This window comes from Aotus nancymaae, unplaced genomic scaffold (genome assembly GCF_030222135.1).
Source record: "Aotus nancymaae isolate 86718 unplaced genomic scaffold, 86718_ANA_hifiasm-v0.15.2.pri h1tg000077l, whole genome shotgun sequence".
In the NCBI taxonomy this organism is placed as follows: domain Eukaryota; kingdom Metazoa; phylum Chordata; class Mammalia; order Primates; family Aotidae; genus Aotus; species Aotus nancymaae.
The window spans coordinates 17,900,615-17,926,363 of NW_026988492.1; the positions used below are offsets into that span (position 1 = coordinate 17,900,615).

Here is a 25,749-nt window from a genome sequence, read left to right on the forward strand (position 1 = left end):
GTTACATGAACTAAGTCACACTCATTAAACTCCCTGGAAATGGTAACCCAGAAAAGAGCTATGCCGTATCTACAGCTCATCTGACACCACAATTAAAATGCAAGAGGCGCAGCCAAACTCAGATTGGAAATTGCTGAACAGGTCTCTGGTCTCAAGAGATTGCAAGTTCCCGGCCATGCTGTGACTGGAATTTTCATCATTCCTTTATCTGTCAGGCATATTCACACCTAAACCACTTGTTACAGGCTAAATTGTGTCTCTCCCAAATGTGTACCTTGAAGGTCTAACTCCCAGTACCTGAAAATGTGACTGTATTTGGGGATAGGTTCTTTAACGAGGTAACTCAAGTGAAATGAAGTCATATGGGCGCCTTTCTAAGAAGCGATCAGGACACAGACATGCACAGATGGAAAAGCATGTGAAGGAAGACACGGGGGGAAGACGGACATGTACAAGCCCCAGAGATGGGCCTTACAATAAACCGACCAGCTGACACCTTAGTCTCAGGCTTACAGTCTCCAGGACTGCGAGAAAATGAATTTCTGGAGTTAAGCCACCCAGTCTGTGATACTTTGTCAAGGCAGCCCGAGCAAAAGAATACACCGTTCTACTCAATGCCACTTCTGAACATGCCGGGGGCTTCCAGGAACCTTTCTTGATCTTCCTTTCTTGCGATTTGGCTCACGGCCAATACATAGCCTCATTGCTTCCTCTTACATCCACGTTCTCTTCTTCTGTCCTTCAGTAGAGAAAATGAATTCATATCCTCCTCATCATGCTGCATCATCTAATACCTAACCACTGGCCACTTATGGTTATTTATTTTAGACGGAGTTCCACTCTGGTTGCCCGGGCTGGGGTGCAGTGGCATGATCTCGGGCCATTGCAACCTTCACCTCCCAGATTCAAGTGATTCTCCTGCCTCAGCCTCCCGAGTAGCTGGGATTACAGGTGCCTGCCACCATGCCCGGCTAATTTTTGCATTTTTAGTAGAGACGGGGTTTCGCCATGTTGGCCAGGCTGGTCTCAAACTCCTGACCTCAGGTGATCCGCCCGACTTGGCCTCCCAAAGTGTTGGGACTACAGGCGTCAGCCACTGCTCCTGGTCCACTTATGGTTATTTAAATTTAACCTAATTAACATGAAATACAATATAAAATCCAGATTCTCTATTGCAGTAGCTACATTTTAAGTGTTCAGTAGCCACATGTGACTAGTGGCTAACTTATTGGACGGCACATCTACAACGTTTCCATTATCATAGACGCTTCTCTTGGACACGCTACAGAAGAAAGCTTGAATCCCCTCCCTTAACGCCCCAACCTGGTTGTATTTGTCAAGGTTCTTTCAGCTGTAAGCAACATAAACCTGCTCAAGGTGGATTTTTTTTAAGGTGGAATAGGAAGGTAGTGATGGGCGTTATTGGGAGATATAAATACCCCACGAGATCAAAACAACAGCTGGAAGAACCCAGGGCAGCTCCGATGACTTTGACAGCAGGCTTTTGTGGTCTTTCCTCTATGTGTGTTTGTTTGGTTTGTTTTGAGACAGAGTCTCACTTACTCTGCCACCCAGGCTGGAGTGCAGTGGTGTGATCTCGGCTCACGGCAACCTCCGTCTCTAGGCTCAAGAGATAGCCTCCCCAGTAGCTGGGACTGCAGGCGCCCGCCACCACGCTTGGCTGATTTTTGTATTTTTAGTAGAGACGGGGTTTCACCACGTTGGCCAGGCTGGTCTCAAAACTTCTGACCTCACATGATCCACCTGCCTCAGCCTCCCCAAGTGCTGGAACTACAGGCATGAGCCACTGCACCTGGCTAAGTTCCCATGTTTTTTTGTTCCAAGGCTCAGAAATCAGGAAAGAGAATCTGATTGGCCCATGTCAGGCGAGGGTTCACTTGGTCAAATGTGGCTGGTGAAAAGGTGGCACCTGGATCCTCGGGGACAGCATGGCTACCAATTGCCCATCCCAGTGTCTTCCCAATGATCCTGGAGAACAAGGAGTCACTGTGAGTGGGGCCGTGACCTCCACAAGGACCCAGGGCACTGGATGAAGCTGTCCCCTTAGTGGCTGATCCAGAACCCTTCATTGTACCATAAGAACTGCAAACGCTTTGATCTTAGCTTTACACAAACGTGCTGTTTCTTTTTACTCATCTGGAAAAAAAAGCAATTACTGTGACCTTACTTGGTGCACAGGTGCTGGTATAGATGCTCTGGGATATATAAAAGGGAAATGTTTTGTTACAAATATATCCAACCCCTGAATACAGACTTGCTCTTTCCAAAGCTGAACAATTTGAGAACTGAAAGGAGGCTGCCTCACTGGGTTCTTTGCTGCTTCTTACCTTATCAGCCTTAAGAAATATTTTTATGATTTTGCTCTTCATCATTATGAAGAACAAAACAAAACAAACGAGCAGCCCTGGAACCTGAGGCCTTCTCTTCAAAGAATCCCATTTACTCGAAGAGGATCTTAAAGCCAGAATCAGCAATGGTATTAATTCTCTCCTCCCATAGCCCGAGATTCGATGTTACTGAGAAAATTCCTATCATTTTTTACTTTCATGAATAGTTATCCGAAAAGATTTTTCCAACTTCAACTGTGCACGTTTTATTTAAGTCCATGAAGATATGCCTCAATCATCCCACTATCTTGGACTCCAGGATTACAGCAAAATTCCTCCCAACGACTCCAAATCCCCTTAAAACAGCCTATCTACCACAGGCCAGTTTAAACTCTCTCCTATTTTAAATTTAAAAATATCACACATGTGAATAATTAAAATGGTTGTATTAGTGGTTAAAACATTCAATCACAAATGATTCCAAAATGAATAATCAGGAAACAAGGGGAGGAGTATAGAAACAGGATGACAGCCGAAGTGAATCTCCTGGCTAACAAAACGGCGGAGATTTTCATTTGGAGTTGCCTGCTCCTGGCCCTCCACTCAGAGCACACATCCATCAAGTTTCTGAAGAGTAAAAAGACCGTGGTTTATCAAGCCACCAGGGCGCTCATTAAAGATGACAGTAGATTTTGAATTGGTGTAAGAAAGTGGCAGACGACAGCATGGAAGACGTTCACGCTCCTTCTCATGCCTCCCTTCTGGTTATTTATTTTCTTTCTTTCTCTCTTTTCTTTCTCTCTTTCTCTTTCTTCCTCTCTTTCTCTCTTTCTCTTTCTTTTCTTTCTCTTTCTTTCCTTCCTTCTCTTTTTCCTTCCTTCCTTTTTTTTTTTTTCAGACAGAGTCTCTTGCTGTCATCCAGGCTGGAGTGCAGTGGCACAATCTCAGCTCACTGCAACCTCTGCCTCCTGGCTTCCAGCGATTCTCCTGCCTCAGCCTCCTAAGTAGCTGGGACTACAGGTCTGTACAACCACAATCAGCTAATTTGTATTTTTAGTACAGATGGGATTTCGCCATGTTGACCAGACTGGTCTTGAACTCCTGCGCTCAAGTGATCTGCCTGCCTCAGCCTCCCAAAGTGCTGGGATTACAGCATGCACCACCATGCCCTGCTATTGTTTTGCATTTTTAGTAGAGACAGGGTTTTACTCTGTTGGCCATTCTGGTCTCAAACTCCTGGCCTCAGGTGGTCCACGTGCCTCCATCTCCTGAAGTGCTGGGATTATAGGCATGAGCCACAGCACCTGGCCTGCCTATTCGTTATTGTTAATTGCACTGAAAAGTAGTGTGACCATTGTCTCAAAGAGGTTCCAGTTTTTTGATATGTTCACACTGCTTCAAACTCTTTCCTTGACCATGATGGGATTCAAACACTGAACTTAAAGCTGCCATTTTTGAAACTTGAGTTATTCTGAGAAAGCTTGTCTGAAAAGCCCTCAAATAAAGCAACAGCAAAATCATTTTTCTCTCTCATTTAGATTCTCCTTTACTAATGCAAACTACACATATTTATTCTTGCTTTTTTTTTTTTTTAAACAGAGGCTGCTCTGTCACGCAGGCACAATCATGGCTCAGGGCAGATGAGCCTCCCAGACCCAGGCAATCCTTCCACTTCAGCCTCCCAAGTAGCTGGGACTACAGTCACATGCCACTGTGTCTGGTTAATTAAAAAAAAAATTTCTGTAGGGACACAGTCTCACTCTATTGTCCAGGCTGGTCTCGAACTCCTGGACTCACGCTACCCTCTTGCCTCGGCCTCCCAAAGTGCTGGGATGACAGGTGTAAGTCACCATTCCTGGCACATTCCCGCATTTTTCTCTCCATAGCTCCATTCTCTTTTGTGTTATGTAAAAGTATTTACTTCCCCTGTTTGGATTAGGTAGTTTATTATTTTGCCTGTTCTCTTTTGCTGATGGAAGAGTCTTACCTTTTGAGCAGTTTTTGGTCCTGGGTATGAATGCAACCATCACGGGGTGACATTATCTTCCACTGAACCCATTTTCAGTTCATTTGCATTGCACAATACGTATTTCTATATTTGCGTGTAGATCTAAGAGGAGCTGAAGATCATTAAAATTCTTACTATACCGAATGCTCCAAAATCTTCAGAAAATTCATTGGCTGTCTCTAGAATACCATGATGCCTCTATCCTGCATAAACTTGTCTATATTTTGGAGATTTTGAGTAATTATGCAATGACTTACTAGAGGGTAAATTCAGGAGTTACTGAGGTTGAAATAAATATTCTACTTATAAGTTACAAATTAAATGTGAAGGGGAAAATGGCTTTTATATTTGCAGTAAGTAGATCAGTGCTTGCAAATTCAAAGGGGTGCATACAAGTGTCAATTTTTTATTAGAGGAGTTGCCAGCAGTTATGAATATGATTATCAAATAGTGTAGATAATCATTTTCTATTTTCAAAATTGGAGGTTTCAGTGTGATTTTGTTAACTTCCAATTTGCTCAAGGTTGTGTTTTTATAATATGAGTAGTAACACTTTGATATCTGTAGTAATTCATGGGTCAAAATATTGTAGGCATGACTTGGGAACAAATCTGCCAAATTGTTTAATTTTTTTTTCCTGTAGCTAGTCACACACATTTGACTGATCTTTTCCAATTACTTACTGAAAAGAAACAGAAATGTGGAGTTTATCTGCATTCGTTCTAGCTGAGTTTCAAGGCTCCAGTGATAGCATTTACCGCACTTTGGCTTTTTATTTGAAAACGAATTGTCACTCCTTCTGGTGGAAACTTCAGTCTCTGCTCTTCAATCTATCCCATCCATTCTGTTCCTGCTAATTGTGCATTTTCTGGGAATAGTATTTACCTCTTATTCAACATGTCAGCTTTCTTTGAACGAATTTCAAGGTGTTCTAGGAAATGGTGAACTGGGTAAGACTTGAACTGCTTTAGTTTGCCATTGAGAAACATTTCTTTATTTTCTATAAAGCCGCCTTTAATTAGTAACCATGATATTATTTTATACCCCTCACTTGATAAATTAGTCTCAGAATTCTGTGATAGGTAAAAAATCTCCTGTCTCATGAAAGACTGGAATGTTTATTTTAAAAAAATCCTAAGATAAGGGTAACTTGTTGTGTTTCTCTTTTTGCCTTGGCTATTGGGAAACTCAGAAAGTATTTTCATTTTCTACACAGGAGCTATCATCCTTGACATAGCACTTCTGGGACAATTCTGTCTTTCTTCTCCATGGCCCTTCTTTCAGCCACATAACTATAGGTCTCTTATTTTTATTTAAAAAAGAACCCTATTTTATATGTCTAGGGTATAGACAAAATGCTTGTGCACAAACCTTAAGGAGATGAGGTGAAGAACCTCATAGAATAGTCACTGAGGTACATAATTTAGGTGGTTCATGCGGACACCATCTTGGGCAGAAATCGGTGAGAAATTCATGTTCTCTTCCAGGGATCACAATGCAGTTTCTGCTTCCACCACACACATGGTGTGAGACATTTTGAAAATACAGTAGTTAAACACCTCTAATCACATATTTAAGCTATTAGAACCAGTTCCAAATATCAGTGGATCTGCAAGCATCCCTTCCCAGCACCTATGAGGTCTGACATCCAAGGCCCTGATACATTTCAAACTCCAACTCTTGTACAAGCTATCTCTCTGTTCTTATCTTTACTTCTTTTGTACAGCGTTGACGTTAAGCTGGTTCTTAATCTAACCTTTCTGGCAGAGTCGAAAGAGTGTCCAGTCCTTTAGGGAAGGTCGTCATAGAAATGTCTAATTTTCAGTCCAGGCTTGTTCACTACATCTAGATGTGTTAAATTGATAGCATATTTGGCTGTTTGTTCCCAATTCAGCCATTCAAATAAACAAACGTGTATTCAGCCCTAATAAACGTATCTTTAGTGCCTGGGTATGGGAGTGAGGGTGGGGTGGGGGACCAGAGATGAAGACACTTGGTATTTCTCTGAAAAACAGGAAAAAGGACGAGAGTATAGGACAGAGCAGAATGAGGAGGAGACACTCAACGTGCTTGGGAACACAGAGAAGAAAGGTCCAGTGGTTGGGAGTTCGGGGCTCAGGGTGGAGAGATAGGGGAAGGAGGTGGCTGTGCAGCAGGGTTTTGAAAGAGGCTAAGATGAGGAGGAGTGAGAGCCAGGCTGGTAGCTGACGGTTGTAATTGTAGCACTTTGAGAGGTGGACGGGGGAGGATCACTTGAGGTCAGGAGCTTGAGACCAGCCTGGGTAACATAGTGAGTGAGACTTCATCTCTACAAAATTAAAAGAAAAAAAATGCCGGCTGGGCGCGGTGGTTCACGCCTGGAATCCCAGCACTTTGTGAGGCCGAGGCAGGTGGATCACGAGGTCAAGAAATCGAGACCATCCTGGCCAACATCGTGAAACCCTGTCTCTACTAAAAATACAAAGATTAGGTGGGCATGGTAGTGCGTGCCTGTAGTTCCAGCTACTTGGGAGGTTGAGGCAGGAGAACTGCTTGAACCTGGGAGGCAGAGGTTGCAGTGAGCCGAGATCGCGCCACTGCACTCCAGCCTGGTGACAGAGTGAGACTCTGTCTCAAAAAAAAAAAAAGCCTGGTGAGGTAGTGAGTACCTCTGGGTCGAGGTATTTGGTAGGCTGAGATGGGAGGATTGTTTGAACCTGGAAGCTGGAGGCTGTAGTAAGCTATGATCGTGCCACTGCATTCCAGCCTGGGCAGCAAAATGAGACCCTGTCTCAAAAAAAAAAAAAAAAAGCGAGAGGGAGGAGGTGGGTTGAAAGAGTCAAGGGGAAGGCAAAATGAGAACTGACAAGGCCATTTAAGGTGTGAATACCTGATAACTGGACAGTGGAGAAGAGAGGGCCAGTTATGAAAATGAAACCTGGGAGGTTAGAGAATCTTTGTGCCAATGGTGCAGGGCCTGGCCACGGACTTAGACCTTCTGACGACATGGACAAGATGGACATCACTGTCCCTGAGCTGAGGGGGCACAGGCTGTGAGCAGTTGTTACAGGAAGATGCCCACTGATGCCTGGTGTGAGACAGTCTGGAGATGGGAAAGACTGAAGGAAGGAAATGGATAGCAGAGTCCACTTCTCTTCTGCATGTTTTAAATGAAATGGAATTAAATAGTGCACATTAATGAGAAGGTAATAGAATGGATATACCCAGAGAATTCATTCTAACCGGTGCAGTCAAACATTAGATCAAAACATTGGATTAGGGCCTTCTGGCTGTTTCAGAATTTCTGAAGGAAATCTTGATTGTATAGTTTAGACTTAGTGCATGATTTTTTAAAAATGTTTTATTTTTGAGACTCGGAGGGTCTCAATTTGTTGCCCAGGCTGGAGTACAGTGACGCTATCACAGTACCATGCCCGGCTAATTTTTTTTCATTTTTCATAGAGATGAAGTCTCCCTACGTTGCCCAGGTTAGTCTCAAACTTCTGGGCTCAAGTGACCCTCCTGCCTTGGCCTCCCAAAGTGCCAGGATTATAAGCATGAGCCACCATGCCTGGCCCAATGCGTGATTTTTGCTGAGAACACCTCCTAAAATCCCTTTTAATTTGCTCCTAATTTTCTTTCTCTCTTCTATTCAAGAACTTTTACAAAAACTGCCACTGAGGCTGTATGCCACCCTCAGTCCCGGGGGATATGGGCAGAGGACCGATCGGTTGTCTGTGTCATGACAGAACTATGTCCCTCTGTACTGGGGCTTTGGATGACAATAAACCACCATGGGTAATCAATATGTGACCCTCTGAGCCACTGAGACCTTCTGCTCACCTACAAAAACAAATTCTTAACAGTAAATGTAACATATGTATACATACGTAAAATGGAGGGTACACACACAAATGCGAATACATAATGGTCGCTACTGGATAATAGACACGTTCAGGTAATCCCCTAATTTAATCGATAGTTTTAACGTTTTTCACAAAGTCGCTCATTGAAAACAAAACGAAAACCAAACAAAAAACCAACCAAACAAACGAAAACCAAACAAAAAAAAGTCGTACCTGTGTCCTTGTCCCTGCAAAGTCGCTGGCTTCCTGGAGTGGTTCAAACGCCGCAGCAGTGAAATTCCCAAGATCATTAGCATCTGGGACGCAGCTAGAACCGGGAGAAAGCTCGTAACTGCTGATGTGTAATTAGAGGGGCCTGCGTGAAAACACAGACGCCTTTGTGGATATCGGCAGGTGTGAGGACTTCTACTTGTATCTCGACTGAGGCAGGAAAAACGAAAACTCAGAATCTCCATCTACGTAGGACCACATTTTACGGGCTTTTTCCACTTTCCAGAGCCAGAGATTAAATGATTGAATAATCAATTGAAGCATGAATTGTTACGGCTACTTTCAATGGGGAGCGCTGAGGTATACAATGACTTACATGGAACGTACAACTACTTGGAATAGGTTACTTTTGTCTCCTCTCTTCTCTTGCAATTTATTACAAATCTAAAATACCTTCACAGTTTACTTTTAGGATTATGGTTTCAAATTCTATCTATTTTTACAAGATGTAGAACCATCCCCAAGAGACTGCCTGCATTAGGGAAAAGCTGATATGTCTATTTGCACATAAGTACCCAAGGGGCACATTTGTCCGCAGGACGTGCTGCTCCCAGTTGAAGGTGACTTGCTCTGAAGCTACATTCACACAGGAGTGGGGCTGCATACACTTTACCTTCGTGTTCATGTCTCCTCCAGCCTTATTACTTTGAGGGCCAGATTCTAGAAATATCACTCGCTCTTGGCAAGTTCTGCCTCTGTCAGGGGCTCTCTGCAAACTCTCCTTTCAAAATGCATGATGCTTTAGGTTTTTTAAACAAAACAAAACAGTGTGAGACAACTACGATTCTCATCACAGCCTGCCCAGTTGACTGTTTCTCGCCTAACTTCCTATGACATGTCTTGTTTGAAAGTTCCCTGTAATCTAATGGCAGCTGCTTTTCTGTGAATTCACTGATTTTCCTTGTATGATGAGTTACTATGGTCATAGCTTAGGAGGACTTGCTCGGCTCTCAAATATCATTCTCAGTAGCTTTTCCTTTAATTCTACATCAAGTAGGGTCATACCAATGGAATATTCTTCCCATGGCAGGTACAAAGTGTCACATCCATACTTGAGATTTCATCCTTCTATTGACTGATATAGAGTTTTGGACCAACATGAAGCCATACATAGAACATTGAGTCTTATGTAACGTGCTGGCAACCATCTCCATTTGGCGTTTCAATAATTTTTGATAATACACCTGCCAAACTAGCTTTCCAACTTGTCTTGTATGGAGAGTTTTGTGTTGGAAATTCCCTACAGATGTGGCTATGACTTAGGTCTCTTTCAGAATGACTGCTCTTCTGGTTCATGTACAAAGTGGGGCCTAGCGCAGTGGCTCACTCTGGTAATCCCAACACTTAGGGAGGCTGAGGCAGGTGGATAATTTGAGGTCAGGTATTTAAAACCAGACTGGGCAACATTGCAAAACCCATCTCTACTTAAAAAATATATATGTGTATATAGATATATATATACACACACACACACACACACACACACACACACATTTATATATAAAAGCTGGGTATGGAGGTGCACATCTGTAACCTTAGCTATTTGGAAGACTGAGGCATGAGAATCGCTTGAACCTGGAAGGCAGAGGTTGCAGTGAGCTGAGATCATCCCACTGCATTCCAGCCTGGGTGACGGAGTGGGACCCTGACTCAAAAAAAATAAAAAATAAAAGGCCGAGTGTAGTAGCTCACACCTGTAATCCCAACACTTGGGGAGGCCTAGGCAGGAGGATCATGAGATCAAGAGAGCAAGATCATCCTGGCCAACATGGTGAAACCCCGTCTCTACCAAACGTACAAAAATTAGTAGGGCGTGGTGGCACACGCCTATAGTCCTAGCTACTCAGGAGGCTGAGGCAGGAGAATTGCTTGAACCCGGAGGCGGAGGTTGCAGTGAGCTGAGATTGCACCGCAGCAGTCCAGCCTGGAGACAGAGCAAAACTCCTTTTGGGTTGGAACCCAAAAGGATGAGTTCATATCGTTTGCAGGGACACGGGTGAAGCTGGAAACCATCATTCTCAGCAAACTAACACAAGAACAGAAAACCAAACACCACATGTTCTCACTCATATGTGGGTGTTGAACAATGAGAACACATGGACACAGGGAGGGGAACATCACACACCGGGGCCTGTTTGGGGGTGGGAGGCTAGGGGAGGGATAGCAGGGGGTGGGGGGATTGGGGAGGGATAGCATTCGGAGAAATACCTAATGTAGATGACGGGGTAATGGATGCAGCAAACCACCAAGGCACGTGTATGCCTATGTAACAAGCCTGCCCCTTCTGCATATGTACCCCAGAACTTCAAGTACAATAACAAAATTTAAAAAAATTTTTTTAAAGTGAAAAAAAACCCCAAAAAACAGCAACAACAAAACCAAGCGGCCCTCTCTGGAAAGTTTGCTGTTTTGAGACTTGTTATTCACAGAAACAGTTCCTGAATAATGATCTCAATAATTTTTAAATATACTTGCAGCTTGTTGACTTGAGAACTTCCTGGAGGACAAAAGGCACGTGGTTATACATCCCACCAGGTCTTGGGCTACCAAACTACAACGAATTCAAATGGTCTTGATAGAAAATTTTGTCTTTTTACTTTGGAAAAGGGTAATGTGATCCTTGGTTTGAGTTTTGTTTTGCTTGATATTACAGGAGAGGACACCTCGGCAACTCTGCTGGGGAACTTTTGTGTTCCCCCGCCCCTGTTTTGTCTAAGTCTATCCTATTTACCGTTCATTTTATGCCATTTGTCTTAACTTAGCCCCTTCGGTTTCAGCTTCCTTTACTAAGCCTTGTATTCTTCCATTCAATTCATAGGCATACACTACTCAGTAGTCCTACAATATACTAAGATGTCAGTTGGCAGTTATCAGGCTCTTATTATAAATTGGGTACTATTGTAATTTCATGCATTAACCCACTTAATCTTCACAACAATCCTATGATTTAGGTATTAGTGTTATTTCCACATTACCACAAAGGAAATTGAGCCTCTGGGAGATTAAGTAACTTTCACAGCTCCTAAATGAGGAAGCCAGGATTCAAATTAAGACTCATCTGATTCCAAAGCCATAAGGATATACGGCTTCCCTACATAACTTAGGCAGACTCTTTCTGGTTAGAAATGCACAATTCTTCAGTCAAAGAAGTCTATGTTCTGAAATACAATTTGGGGACCCCTACATTAAAGATAAATAGCAGATCCAGTCTCAATGTTTTGTACTTTTTATGTCTGATTCTCTGGACAGCCGTTGGGTTTGTTAATTTATTATTATTTTTTTCCTGTTACAAGAAATGCTATTTCTGCTTAAGTGCTGCTGGATTTGGAAATCATTTTCATGACTAAATATTTGTTTGCCTGGTAAGAGCCCAGCATAGGGCTGTGCTGTCAGCGGATACTCAATAATGATTAACGGATGGCCGTGCACGTCGGTGTGGGAGTTGGGTGCTTAGGATCTGCGCGCCTCTCCGAAAGCAACAGAAATGATGTGGGGAAGATGAAAATCACAGGCTCGTGATCCAGCCACCACCACGGCTTTCTGGGTTGGACTTCATCCTCTGGAGGGTCCGCAAGGTCCGCGTACAAGAGGAATGGGAGTACGGAGCCTGGGGTTTTCTTGAGAGATGGTTGGGAGGTGCTGCAGAAATGAGATTCCAGGGCCTGCTTCCAAGATTCTTATCAAATATGAGAAAAAAAACTTGGTTCTCTAATGAGGACTGAAGAAAATCAAATATTTTTTTAATTGACACGTTTTCTATTATTATATACATATAAAGATGATGAGTAATATGCCATATCAGATGGTTTATCCAAACTGTCGGAACAAGAGCTGAAGCGTGAGTAACTTTGCAGAGAACCTTCTGGGAAATTCAAGCCGTAGAAAGTGGCAGTAACCAGCCATAAGTTCATCTACTACCAAGTCATCCTTGAAAATCGCAGGGGATCAAAAAGGTTCCCCCAAAGTGCATAGTGAGACACTTCTAGAGGAGAAGAAGGAGACTAGGAATTTAAATTTGCTTCACTAAAAATCCAGATATCCATGCATTGCCCAGGCTTGTGCAGTTAATAGAAAGGCTGGGGTCAGCCATGTGGCCTGGGAGGGAATCCCCTTCATGGTGAATGATGGCTGCTGAGTGCCTTTCTAAATCTCAGCAGAGCTTTAAAATGTAAGGGCACTCACTTGCAAAATCACATTTCCTTTGGTGTCAGAGAAAGTAGAAGGAGGAAAGCCTCTGTTACTAGAACTAGTATGGCCAGTCTCAGGCTGGGACAGGAGGTATCCATATACTGTGCAGAGGAGAGGGCAGGGGCAAGCTTGTTGAATGGCGCTGACTTCCCGAAGTTCTGTTTCAGTCTCATCATCTGCATGAGCAGCAGACAGATGAGCTTTGCAGGGTCCATTTCAACTCTAATATTTTATGAGCATTGATAAGCATTTTATGAGCATTCGACTCTAACCTATCTTGAACATTAGTCAATGGGAAAACTTCACATATCTTGAGGTTTTGATGAGAGTTTCTCTATACATCTCTACCTTTAAAAAAAACTCCTTTTGTGTCACGTACAGAACTCTTCTTAGCAATAGAGAGGCCTTATGACATTTATAATTTGGTGCATCAGAGTTTTATGAATACCCTACCTCCCTGGTGCTGGCAGCAAACCTCACCATTTTGTCCTCCAAAAGGAAGGTGACTTTCAAGAAGCAATCTAGAAGATGTGTTAGGAAAGTAAGTATTATGGCCAGGAGAGAACTCACTACGTGTTACTCCTTAAAAATATGAAAATAAGGCAGCTTATGTGAACAAAAATATTATGGAAATATGTGTCTAATTATGCCCAAGCAATAGGCCCTCATTTATAAAACCACTACCCTAAAATAAAACTTAAAGCCTTGAGAAGTGGGAAGGACTATTTTCCAATACCAGGAGCAGTGTGGCTCTATCAGTAGCCAGGAGGTAGAGACCCCCACCCCGCTGAGCCACACAGCACAACTCTTAGGGTGATTCTCCCAGCCAAGGCCTGAAGGAGCTACTGACATTTCTCTTAGACGAATCAATGAATCTTTGTTTCCTTCTCTCTGCTCGTTTGACCTTATTTTGTTTTGAAACAGAGAAGAAGGAAAGAAAGAACTAAATTGGTGGGTGGGCTGGAGTGGGGGGGTTAGGTTGAGGCACAGGGAGGAAAGGAGATGTCCCTGCTGTGAAACCCACAGACAAGATCACAGGCTGCTGATCGTCACCCAGGTTGTTATTGTTTGCTTGCTGTAGTCATATTTGTTCCTGCTTTTCATTTCAGATTCTCACCCTGATGTAATAAGTCACCGTCTTCCCAGCCATCATCGTCGTATTGACAAGCAAATGTCACCCACGTTTGATTGACATCTGTTGCTCCTGAATGCAGAAGTATGATTTAGGAATCAATTCTACTTATTTATTTAAAGCCATTCTCGTGTGTCTTAAGTATTTGTTGGTGGGATCACTTGCCTAATATCTACCCTGGGGGCTTTCCAGTAATTTGATAAACTGTGCTGTTCCTTCTCCAGCTCACCCACTGAGAAAGGGGGTCTTCTTTCTTGTATTTCTCCTATTTCTCCCCTCCCTCAATGTCCATTTGGGAAATTTGCTACGGAGCTTATAGAACTCTTTGCATATCTTGGAAAAGACCTTGCCCAGCACTTGTGGAAATAAATGCTGCTTGCTTGATCTTTTGACGCCATTTTGACAAGTGATTATTTCTCGTGCATTTAGCGCCTTTAAGTAAATGCAACTTCAGGTCCATTGGGGGTATCTCCTGAAAGCTTGCGAGAACTGTAAGCCTGCAGGTAGAGTACGTATGTATGCACTCACCAGGGTGCAGCATTTGTAAAAAGGACCAACCCCTTCCCCCCCATGCGGTGGACATGTCCACTTAAAATCGTGGAGAAATATTCTTTGGCTTTTCAACACTCCTCACTGTTCTCGGAGTAACGTTCATTTAGAAGGCAGGGGACGAAAACCATCAGATTAAAAGAAAATCACACCTACCATCTGGAAAATTCTAAAAGGCCCTCCCTCTGTTAAAGTAGCATTTTGAAAAACACCTGAAGCACTGATTGTGGAGGAGCCAGCAGAGAAACATTGTCAACTCGGCTACCTCCTTTCAACCTTCACCTCCACCCTCTGACTGGGGCTGCTGGCAGTGGGGAAATCTGGGACTTAGGTGTGACCCTTGAGCCCTGAAAGCTGTCGCACAGCTGTCTCCCTCCCCCAGGTGGGTCCAGCAGGACCTGCCATCGCTTGGTTCAGCCAGGGAGTATTCAGAATCTCACTGTTCATCCATGTGCAGAGAGAGAAAAAAAGAGAGGCCAAAAAAAAAAAATCCCACATTGTCAGAGTAATGCCAAACTCTCTCTGAGTGGGATGAGCAGAGCAGATGCTGCAATGAGATGCCAAAGCGGCTCCCCTTCCTCTGTGCCTTGGGTGCCTATAAATTGCTCCGGCGCGCGTTTGTCAGCCTCCTCTTCTCCTGGCAGGTGGTACCCAGGCAGAATTCTGCCTTCAGTCTCTCTCTCGCTCCGCTCCCGGCCGTGAGGCGCTCGCCGCTGCTCGCTCGCTCCTCCGCCCCAGCCCCGAGCCTCTCCGAGCCGCCCGTGCCCGCCGCCGCCGCCTCCGGGTGCACCCCGGGGACGCCCGGGCCCGCGCGGGGCTTTGGGGTGCGCGTCTATTCGAGTTGTGGTGGTGGCAAAGAAGGAAGAGAGAAAGGAGGCAGAAAAAAAAAGGCAGCGGACGGGCGAACTGAGCGAGCGAAAGAAGAGGAGGAGGAGGCAGAAAAAGGCAACTTCAGACGGAAAGTTGGTGCGAACTGGCGCAGTCTGCAAAAACGGAAAAGTCGATCGCGGGCGGCGGCAGCATAAAAGTGTGAGCGGCCCGGGCGAGCGCAGGAGGCGGCGGCTGGCTCTGCCCTCCCGGTGGCCGCGCCGGAGGCGGCGGCAGCCACAGGTGCGAAGGAGCTTGCGGGAGGCGAGGGCGCCCCGCGCACCCCTCCCCCGGCCCCCACCCCGGGCTCGGGACTTCGGCTCAAGTCACTAGGCGCCAGCGCGCCCTCCCCAGCCGCAGCCTCCGCGGGGGGAGCAGGAGTCGGCAGCAGCGGCCGGCGCGCGCCCGCCCAGGGGACTTGGGGTTCGCAGGGGTTGTTTTCGGCTCTGAAGAGGTCCCCGCCCAACCTTCAAAATTTTGTCCAAAAGCAGACAAGAGGATCGCCCCGCGCTGAGCCGGCTGGTGGGCAGCAGGAGGCGCCTGATCGCCGCCGGGGCGCTGGGGGTGGTGATGGTGCTGCTGCTGGTGATCCTCATCCCGGTGCTGGTGAGCTCGGCCGGCACGTCGGCGCACTACGAGATGCTGGGCACCTGCCGCATGGTCTGCGACCCCTACGGGGGCACCAAGGCGCCCAGCACCGCCGCCACGCCCGACCGAGGCCTCATGCAGTCCCTGCCCACCTTCATCCAGGGCCCCAAAGGCGAGGCCGGCCGGCCCGGAAAGGCGGGTCCGCGAGGGCCCCCCGGAGAGCCGGGGCCGCCGGGCCCCATGGGGCCCCCGGGCGAGAAGGGCGAGCCGGGCCGCCAAGGCCTGCCAGGCCCGCCCGGGGCGCCCGGCCTGAACGCGGCAGGGGCCATCAGCGCCGCTACCTACAGCACGGTGCCCAAGATCGCCTTCTACGCCGGCCTCAAGCGGCAGCACGAAGGCTACGAGGTGCTCAAGTTCGACGACGTGGTCACCAACCTCGGAAACCACTATGACCCCACCACCGGCAAGTTCACCTGCTCCATCCCGGGCATCTACTTCTTTACCTACCACGTCCTGATGCGCGGAGGGGACGGCACCAGCATGTGGGCTGATCTCTGCAAAAACAACCAGGTGAGCGCGGGCGGGCGGCGGGGAGGGCGGGGAGGGAGCGCGGGAAGGTGCGGGCGAGAGGGAGGAGACCCCGGAAATGGGGGTGGGAGCCCGCGGAGGAAGGGCGCGGCGGCCGGGCTCCCTGGAGCGACGGCGAGGGGGGACGCCGTCCCACCCTGGAGAGGTGGGGGTCGTGCGCGCAGGAGGGCGCCCCGCGGTCTGGAGAGGGCGGTTCCGGAGTCTGGGACCCTTGAACAGTGAGCGCGCCTGCGAGCGCGACCCTAGAGGGGCGGGAAGCCGGGGGCTGGGTCCCCGGGACAGCTTGTGCACTGGGGAGTCCCGGCGCGGGAAGTGACCCTTGGCCATGGGATCCTCCGCAGCGCAGGGTCGCTTACGGGCTTTCTGGGGAGTGGAGAGGGCTGGGGGAGTACGGAATGGGCGTGCCGGGGTGACCGACTCGGGGGTGGTATACAGAGGCCCGAGGGAGAAACAAGGGCCCGGAAGGAGTGGCTCCAAGCCGGAGGAGCAACCGTGGGGCCCGCGGTCACAGAGTCCTTGCGGGGTCCCAGGTCGTGAAACTCACATAGAGTCAATTTCAAGGCGCAAACTCCAGTTTCGTTTTCAGCCAAAAAATAGCGGAGGGGAGAGGCAAGGAGTGCTGATAACAAAAGGAATAGTTGAGATTCGGGGGTTCATGCGGTGAAACACAGCACGCAGCCAGACATAGAACCCAAACTCTGACTATGGAGTCGGAGGACGCTCAGGCAGGTGGCCTGGGGGACGACCGGTTCCAGCGCAGCCCCGGGTCTATCAACCTCTGGACCAGCCGGCCAAGAGGATTTGATCCCCTGGGCCAGTCGGCGCCGCCACAAGGGCCACGCATGGGTCTGCAGCGTTCTGCTGGGGCCACTGTGGAGAAATTCGAGGTCATTGCAAAACCGAAGCTTGTTTGATCTCTTAGTCAGAAGAGGAAAATAATATTTGTAACTATCTAAAAGTGTAATGGGACCTTCTGTGCACGCTGAATCAGCAGCCACTGGGGCGAGGCCTTGCAGCCTGCAGCCTGCGATGTGGAGGTGAGTTTCTGGATTTTTAACTTTGCTTATTGCGTGGCATGGGGGATGGCTCGAGACCCCGGCATCGCCATCAAGAGACCTCCTCTCCTGCAGCAACTTTGACTTAGCGAGGTCTATTGGGCTTTAGGTTAACTAGCCCCCTAGACGTTCAGAGCTTCTTAGCTACAACCCAGGTTTCTATTAAGCACCATTCAAGCAGGATTCCAAAGACCTAATTCAATGTCAGAATACTTTCAAAAATGAAAGACAAAAAAAAAATGTCCTAAATGCGTAAGAGAGACGAAGGACACAAGACGTCCTGTTCCCTACCCTTTCCTACAAGTAGCTTAAGGAACCCTCAGGATACAGAACAAAAAGGAAAAATGGCCACCAGGAGGCACTGACAGAGTTGTTTGTTATAGTTATTATGCATGAAAATAATATTAAGATAAATAAAAACTATTCATAGAGCAGTAAGATAGTTATAAGCAAAGGGTTAAAACGGGCATGACTCACTGTACCAGAATGAGCTACTGAATCACCCTCACAAAAAGGCTTATGAACAGCCCTCAGCAGGCAGCCATGAGACACCCCTTTATTTGCAAATTGGCTCTCTTCTGACTCAAAGGTTAGGTCTGGAAAATACTATCCGGCTAAAGAGATGATTTTTAGAGGTATCAATTATGAAAGGATTCCAATTTTATCAGCAAATGTATAAAAATGCTCACATCTTTATCTGAAAATTGCAATTGCAGGAAAAAAGCAGGGATTAATACATTTAAATTAGTTTAAATGTTGATGTCTAGACTGCTGAGCCTGTGGATATTATACTGATTCCAAGAAGGTAATACCATGTAGGTGTTCTATGTGCATTTTGTTTTGAAAATTATCCCATTGTTTGGGGTGTAAAATCTTCCTTCGTATCACTCTAGCATACACATTCCATGAGGATCAGGAAAAATAATAAGGTAACACAGCTGAACTTATAGTGTATAATGCTTTTCGTGGGTAATATTAAGCTGCTACTTTTGCAAAAAGGTATGCAACAGGTAATTCAGAAAAATAAGTCTATAGCTGTAAACAATGTTTTTTTCTTAATTCAGTGTGGACTATTTTGGAAAATGATTACTACACTACTACTGTTAAGGAATTTTATCTCTAGACTAGAACTATTTTGTCAAGTCCAGTCTGCAGGTGGTTAAAAATGAGAAATCTTATAAAATCTTTTTATTAATTTAAAATAACACTTCACTCTTGCTTTTCAATTATATTCTTGTCTGATCACTTCCTAGAATGGCAGGTTCCCTCTCTGGCTGACCTAATTTGTTTTCATAAAAGAGAAAACTCAGAGATCCATGTCAGTGTAATGTAATGTTCTATGGATTAAGTGGATTTTGAGAAGCACAAAAATTAAACTAAAAATGCAGTTCCCTCTAAGAGAGAGCAATGCTCTGGATCGTAACCATATGAGAGCCATTTTATTTATGCTTTGTGTAGAACGTAGGATCACAGATGGAAACATCAAAGACCAGTAAATTAACCTGATGTGCCACTTAACCTTTTGTTTATGATTCCACAGAAGTACAATGAAAATGAAATTATGAGAACATCAGTAGCAATTAATTAAATTACAAATGTCACCATAAATATTGTCTCCAATGATAAATCCTCACTAATAAGATAATGCTAAAACTACATAACCTATAACAGACACAGAAACACACCCCTAAAAGGACCGCAGCTCTCATATTCCCCATGAAACCATCAGCCTGAATTTAATCTTACCATTTGTTGAAAGCCCATGACAGTGCATATTAAAGGTAAAAGTTAGACTCAAATAGCTTTACATCTGGAAAGAGGAAATCTCTTTAATGTTTAATCCCTTTAACAGAAAACATGAAGAAAAATTGCTGTTTGAATATAATCAGTCTAATGCCACTATAATAAATAAGCCACTCTAATGAAAACTAAAGCTGGTTCAGGATTGAAAGCATAAAATAATTAAAGAACAGTTGGTACTCTTAAAAATTTATTAGTTCTGGCACCGATGAACACAAATATTTTTAAAAGAATGAGTAGTTTGTGGGTTGGTATTCGTTTATTAGAGAGATTAATGACATGTCAAATTAATAATCTTTTTGGGGTTAAAGAAACATGGACTAAAGATAAAGCAGAATCTAAATAGTTATCTTGTAATAAGAAAAAGATACTAGAGAAAATTTAGTTAGACATGGGTCTATTGCACTGAAGAAAGGATGGATCATAATCCCAGACAAAATGCTGAAATCAGTGTACATTTAGGAATCTGGAAATAGCCTCTAGGGTGAATGCATTACCTTCTTCAATAGTTTGATGGCTTGAAAGAATTGTTAAAGTCACTGAGCTGGGTACTAGAGCTTGAAATTTCAAGTCCTATCATATCTTTAGAATATGATCAGGTGAGAAGGCATACCGAAATCATGTATATACACTAGAGTATGGCAATTATTTAATTGGGACAGTCTTACTGTACAGTGTAGGTTAAAATCTCAGAGAATTACATTCATTAAAAAGCAACCACACTGGCTTTATTCAACAAAGGTGGTAGAAACGGTGAGGGGAACATTTCAGTGTGTGGAACCATTCTAATGCATTTGCAGGTTTGTATTTACACTTGCTGAATAAAAATGGTGACGTTTACTTAGTTTTGTGGCTACATCCTGGAGTATAAAAATGGCATTCTATTTTTAAAAGATTACTGTGTCAAAACCAAGTGATTTTAATGTGTTCTGTTTCTCCAGTACCTTCATGTAGAAAACCATGTTAAAGGCCAGTAACCACAGAACATGTCCTAAACACCCAAAGCACTGAATAAAATGTGTCTGGTTATTAGTAATAGCTGAGGAGTATATTATGGGTTGATAATTAATGTATTACTAATGTAGCTCATAAATATTTTGTTTTAAAATTTTCTCACCCATTACAAATCCACAGATTAGAAAAAACACAATTGTAAGAGCAATATTCTCCTTGTAGATTTGTTTCCCTGGGAATTAGTGACTAGATGAAATTAATGAATCAAAGCATCCAACTCCTACAAACTCATGATTAATTTTTAGAAAATATTATGAAGTTAAATTGCATTATTATTTAATGGTCAAAACTGACCACTTTACTAAATTGGTATATACATAGGAGTCAATGCTTCTGAGTATAATTACATGGTATATTGCTTTCATTATATTAGGGTCTGTTAGCACACTGTTAAGCAATTCTAAATCCTTTAAGCCATTTTCTCCTTCTGCTATATGATACCCAGAAAGAAATTTTAAAGATATTACTCAAATGACTACAAGTTCAGCAGTGTCAAAGAGCCTTCTCCTTTTTTTTTTAACATTTCAGCATTAATGCGAGAACATATCACATGAAAATTTAATTGGAAAACCTATCATTTAAATTTTGAAAGAAACACATGGAAATTCTTGACTTTTGTCTCATTTCTCTCCTTTTGCCAAGTGATAAAATCCAGCATATTGTACCCCAAGTCATGCATTATTACATAGTGCAGGTTTACAAAACCACTAAATCACTTGCTATGTTATTCAGGGAAATATCATTATAGTGGCATAGAAATGAAACAAGCCAAAGAACAAGATGTTTTACTGAAATAAATCAAATCTAAGTCTGCCTGTTGAAAGATTTTCCAAGGCAGAATCAAAACATATCTAAATGAATATGAAGCCCAATTTGAGCTAAGAATCTGACAGAATGTCCACACTGCATGAGATGATAGGCAATCTGACTGTTTGTAAATGTCTATGAACTCACTAATGAGATCACAGGCTTAACATGGGCAGATTATAAGCAGCCTCTGTCCTCAAATCAAGCCATGTATTTACAGTCTCCTAAGTATAAATGGATATTCAATGAAATCATTCAAAAATTCTTGAAACTGGAGAAGCCTCAGAGCATGAAAATTTAGTTCCTTCTTTAACTTTTAGATATGTTAAGATTAAATTGTTAATTTCAATGCATATATCGTAGTTAAGTAATAAAAGGACATGAGTGGAAAAAAGAACTCTGTAAACTCAGATGATACAATCAAAGATGTATAAATGAGCTAAGCTTCTGAACCAGCCTGGTACAGGGGGCTTTACATGAACTAGATTTGGAAAGCCCTAAATCAAAGGACTTTCTTTTTTTTTTCTTTCTAGGTAGTAGAGTGATCGGTATTTTCCTGGTTATTTACCTATTACCTACCTCAGTTTTCTAATAATTGTGGTGAAAAGCTGAAGTTAGACTTGAACTTCTGTACTCAAAAACAGCTGATTAGAATATTGTAATTTGGCTTAAATTAAAATGCAAAAAAATACTGTTCATTTCATTTCAAAATGTGATTGGGCATAGGGATTGAAGGAGTTAGAAAAATGAGTGATACAGGAAGAGAATAAATTGTATGCACAGTTTACAATCTATCGTTAGATAAGACTGCTAGAACGGTTCCCACTGAAGCACTACTTTCTCCCTTTCTGTCCTCCTTCTCACTAACATAGCTGAAACTGCCACAGCACTATCCTCACAAAGCTTTGAGGTCAACATGGACTTTCCTGTGCTAAATTCCGTGCTACGGCTGCACGGCAGCTTGGGACGCTACGTGAATGGCAGAAAAGAAAACTTGAGAATTCTCGTTTACGCATCCTAATTCTTGTCTGTTTCACATAGGTGCGTGCTAGTGCGATTGCCCAAGATGCTGATCAGAATTACGACTATGCCAGTAACAGTGTGGTTCTTCATTTGGAGCCGGGAGATGAAGTCTATATCAAATTAGATGGCGGGAAAGCCCATGGAGGAAACAACAACAAATACAGCACCTTTTCTGGATTTATTATTTATGCTGACTGATGATGATGCAGAAACTAAGCTTATTGTTCTGAGTTTGAACAATGGATTCGTATGGCTAACGTCAGTGAATCAAGGATCCCAAGGGATGCCAATTGCGGGGCACCTCAGTTGTGTATATGTGGGGAAATCAAATGCTACCTGACTCACATCTGTATCACTCAGAAACATTATGTAAAAAATATCAAAGCAAGATAAACAGATGTGTGATCCACTACCGCCAAAGCAAATACTCCTTATCGTTAGTGTCCATGTGAATGAAGTCCTATATAGATCACAAATTTTTATAGACAAATCTAAGACATTGAATTATTTCTTCAATATATATGATACTTTGGTGTACTGTGATCTTGCTGCTTTTATCCATATGTCAGCTTTGGTTCTTGTGAGTTTACCTGCTTATTATGATACTTGGAGTCCATTCATAGTGTGGGGAAGAATGATTTTTACCCTGCAGGAGAAGGTCTAATTGAAATAATGCTGCTTGTCCCCAAAGAAATTGTTTGCCTTGTACTCTTGTTAACTTTAGAGCTAGACCTGGGAATGATTCAACTTCAAGCCTTAACCTGGAATTTTCCGGATTTGAGGGAATTCCCAAGCCTATGATCATTTTCACATTTTCTTTTTCTTATATGAATTTTCTTTTCTCTCTTTTCTGGTGATAGTCTTTAAAAATAGAGATTGACAGTGTATCATAGGATTACCCCGCAAGTGTGAAAATGTGTAATTATGTACGGTATTTAGAAAAAGCCCTTATGTGTCCATTTTGTCAACTGAATACATTTAGATTCACTGGGAAAGTCAGAGAAATGCATTCTTCAGTATCAAATCAAACCGAGGCTTTTGCCATCTTTGGAACAAAAGATTATTTATAACCCAATGCACAAAGGTTTAATTTGAGCTGCTGCATATGTCACCAAGGGGACACGAGGTAAAGCCTTCAAATGGTTACTACAAGTCTGTGGCCTGAGGTTATTTCAAAATTAACAATTTCACATATAACCAATATGACAACAGAGTGTTTATATTTTATACAAATATCTGCTACACACACTCACACACACACACATTAGATGAAATGTTTTATATACACATAAAACATATATATATATATTATATATATATATATAGGCTTTATTCCATAGGGTACAGTGGCTGTATAGCCTCAAAATTTTAATATAAAAAGTATATGCATATATACACACACAAACCTGCATAATTATTTAACTTCTTTTGGGTTGAAAGATATTTTGAATGACAATATGTGAAGTAGCAAAAACAATTAAAATGGCTTCTCTTTAAGAGTTCTCCAGAAAATTAATTTTATGAGGTTAAAATGCCCTTTATTTCACAGGTCTGCAAGGTAAGGCTATGGTTGCTCTATGACCATATGCCAATCAATACTGTAACTGCATTCTGTGGCAGACTGTTAATACGAGGACTGCAGATGCCAAGTGGCTCTCCTTCGCAGTTTATGAATTACATGCATTGGAGCTATCAATTTTTTTCTTTTTTCTCAGGTGGATTGAAGCTGACAGTACAGTAGATTTGGAGAGTAATACAAATCCTTTCTTTCTGGTTAGAACACACTGCCAAAAGCCATCTCTTTCATCTAAGGAAAAGATTAAAAATGCATGTTGATATCTCCTAACTATCACACAACTTCCACGATTACAATGAAAAATCTGTTCCCCTTCCAATTGCCTTTGAAGACTCTTTGACAAGTAGATTTCAAAAACAGAGATTTAAAAAAAAAATCTGCTTGCTTTACTGGGGAGGACATTTGCATTTTTTATTTAAAGGAATTAATTTGTTGTCCTCGCTCCTTCCTCTTTGGTACTTTCTATTCCGATACACAGAAAGCTTGATCATCTTTGAGCAGCAGAAATATCTTTTATTTAGCCAAGCTCAACTTTCCAAGAGGTATGCGTGGTGTTCCTATCTGAAGGTGATGTTAGCTCTGTTGAAATGCCTGGGTCTGAGTAACTGTCATGACTTATATGATTAAAAACAGACACTTCATCAAAAATAATGACTAATTCTAATTGGCCTTTGTGATAGGTAAGATAATTCATAAATGAATCACAATGGATTTTATTTCAAATTAACAATATATATTTATCAAAGAGGAATTGGCAGCATGGGTTTGGATAATATTTTTAGGTTCCAGATAGCATAGTGAGGATTCAACCAAAAGATTAATTTATAAGTAGCAGTCAGTGCCCATCACCTAAGTGTTTTAACTAAGAGTTTTAAAAAATGCTTTATTTACACAAAATATCAGGGCTGGATACCTTTTAAAGAGTAGGCTCTAGTATCGAGCTGTCATTTCCAATAGATCTGACCTTTTCTTCAGATAAATAAGCATGATTTTCTCTGTGTAGGGCCAAGGAAAAACAAAAGGTAAAGGAAATAAAGGGAATATATATAAGGCAAACATTTCTCTTTTTTTTTGCATTATATCTTATCAATTAATTAAATTGTGGCCTTTGTTATTATAAATGTAATGATTCATTAAACTATATTATGTAATATATTTTGACTTTTATGATTGAATTTTTATAATTCAGTAGTGGAATGTGTTCTTACACAAACTTTGCAAAACAGCAAAATTTATGGCAAAAATGGATACCAGAAAGCCAAAGATATCAAAACCATTTCATTAGAAGAATATATAGCTAGGTGGACAGCATAAAATGACCTTCCAAATATTTTTATCATTGTGAATTGGTAACCATATTATAGTCAGTATCCTTTGGGGAAAAAGTCTCAAGATTTAACTTCCCTTGTTGCAGAAGCTATTTTAAAGTGCCATATTATTCATTAAGCATTAATTAAAGAACAGCAGGATAATTAGTAGGATCATCAATATTACAAGAAACATTAGATTTTCAAGAAGGGAATAATTTAACTAGAAACACTTTAAATTTTCTCAAGTAGTGCAGCTGATAGATTAGGGAGAAAAACAGCAACTCCACGTAGGGGATACAGACTTTAAATCACTGTTTTGAAATAGGTACTTCTGTATTTATTTTGTTAAGGCACAATAATAGGGCTCAATTAGGCTGAGTAATCCCTAGAGGCACAGGTGTAATAGCTGGTCTCAGAAGGCAAATTCTCCCAGTTCTCATAAGAAGGAAATGATCAGTCATTAGTCCTAGGTAACTGATGAATATCTCACAGTGGATTGGAAATCACTGCATGTTCTCCGCAAGTTGTATACTCAAGGTGGGAATTCATAAGCAACCATCCTATTTGAAAGTCAGCCATTGCTTAGGGTTCTCTATTAGTATCTTATCAAGCACATTCTCAGTTATACCTCTAAGTAGCATTTTAGGAACAATGTTGGTGAGTATATGAGAATAGCCGTGACCTCCATATTTCATCAGCCGGGTTTTCGTATGTATGTCATGTGCTATCAGAATTCCATCTTCATAGCCCTCCTCCACCAGGAGACGCACCCTGTGAAAAA

General features: G+C 42.8%; 2 protein-coding genes across 4 annotated transcripts in view; one reads left to right on the forward strand and one right to left on the reverse strand.

Annotated features, from left to right (window-relative positions):
• The first annotated feature begins 14,908 nt into the window (after window positions 1–14,908).
• C1QL3 (complement C1q like 3) lies at window positions 14,909–24,813 on the forward strand. The gene is made up of 2 exons (XM_012455965.3): window positions 14,909–16,365; window positions 22,101–24,813. The coding sequence occupies exons 1-2, from the start codon at window positions 15,778–15,780 to the stop codon at window positions 22,278–22,280; spliced, it is 768 nt and encodes a 255-aa protein (XP_012311388.1). The 5' UTR covers window positions 14,909–15,777; the 3' UTR covers window positions 22,281–24,813.
• The window catches only part of PTER (phosphotriesterase related), a 79,929-nt gene continuing 73,035 nt past the window's right edge, over window positions 18,856–25,749 (reverse strand). For all 3 annotated transcript variants that reach the window (XM_064368401.1, XM_064368404.1, XM_064368402.1), the window contains one exon: window positions 18,856–25,739. In XM_064368401.1, coding sequence (XP_064224471.1) covers window positions 25,529–25,739 — 211 coding nt within the window. In that variant the 3' untranslated portion in view covers window positions 18,856–25,528. The remainder of the gene's footprint in view (window positions 25,740–25,749) is intronic.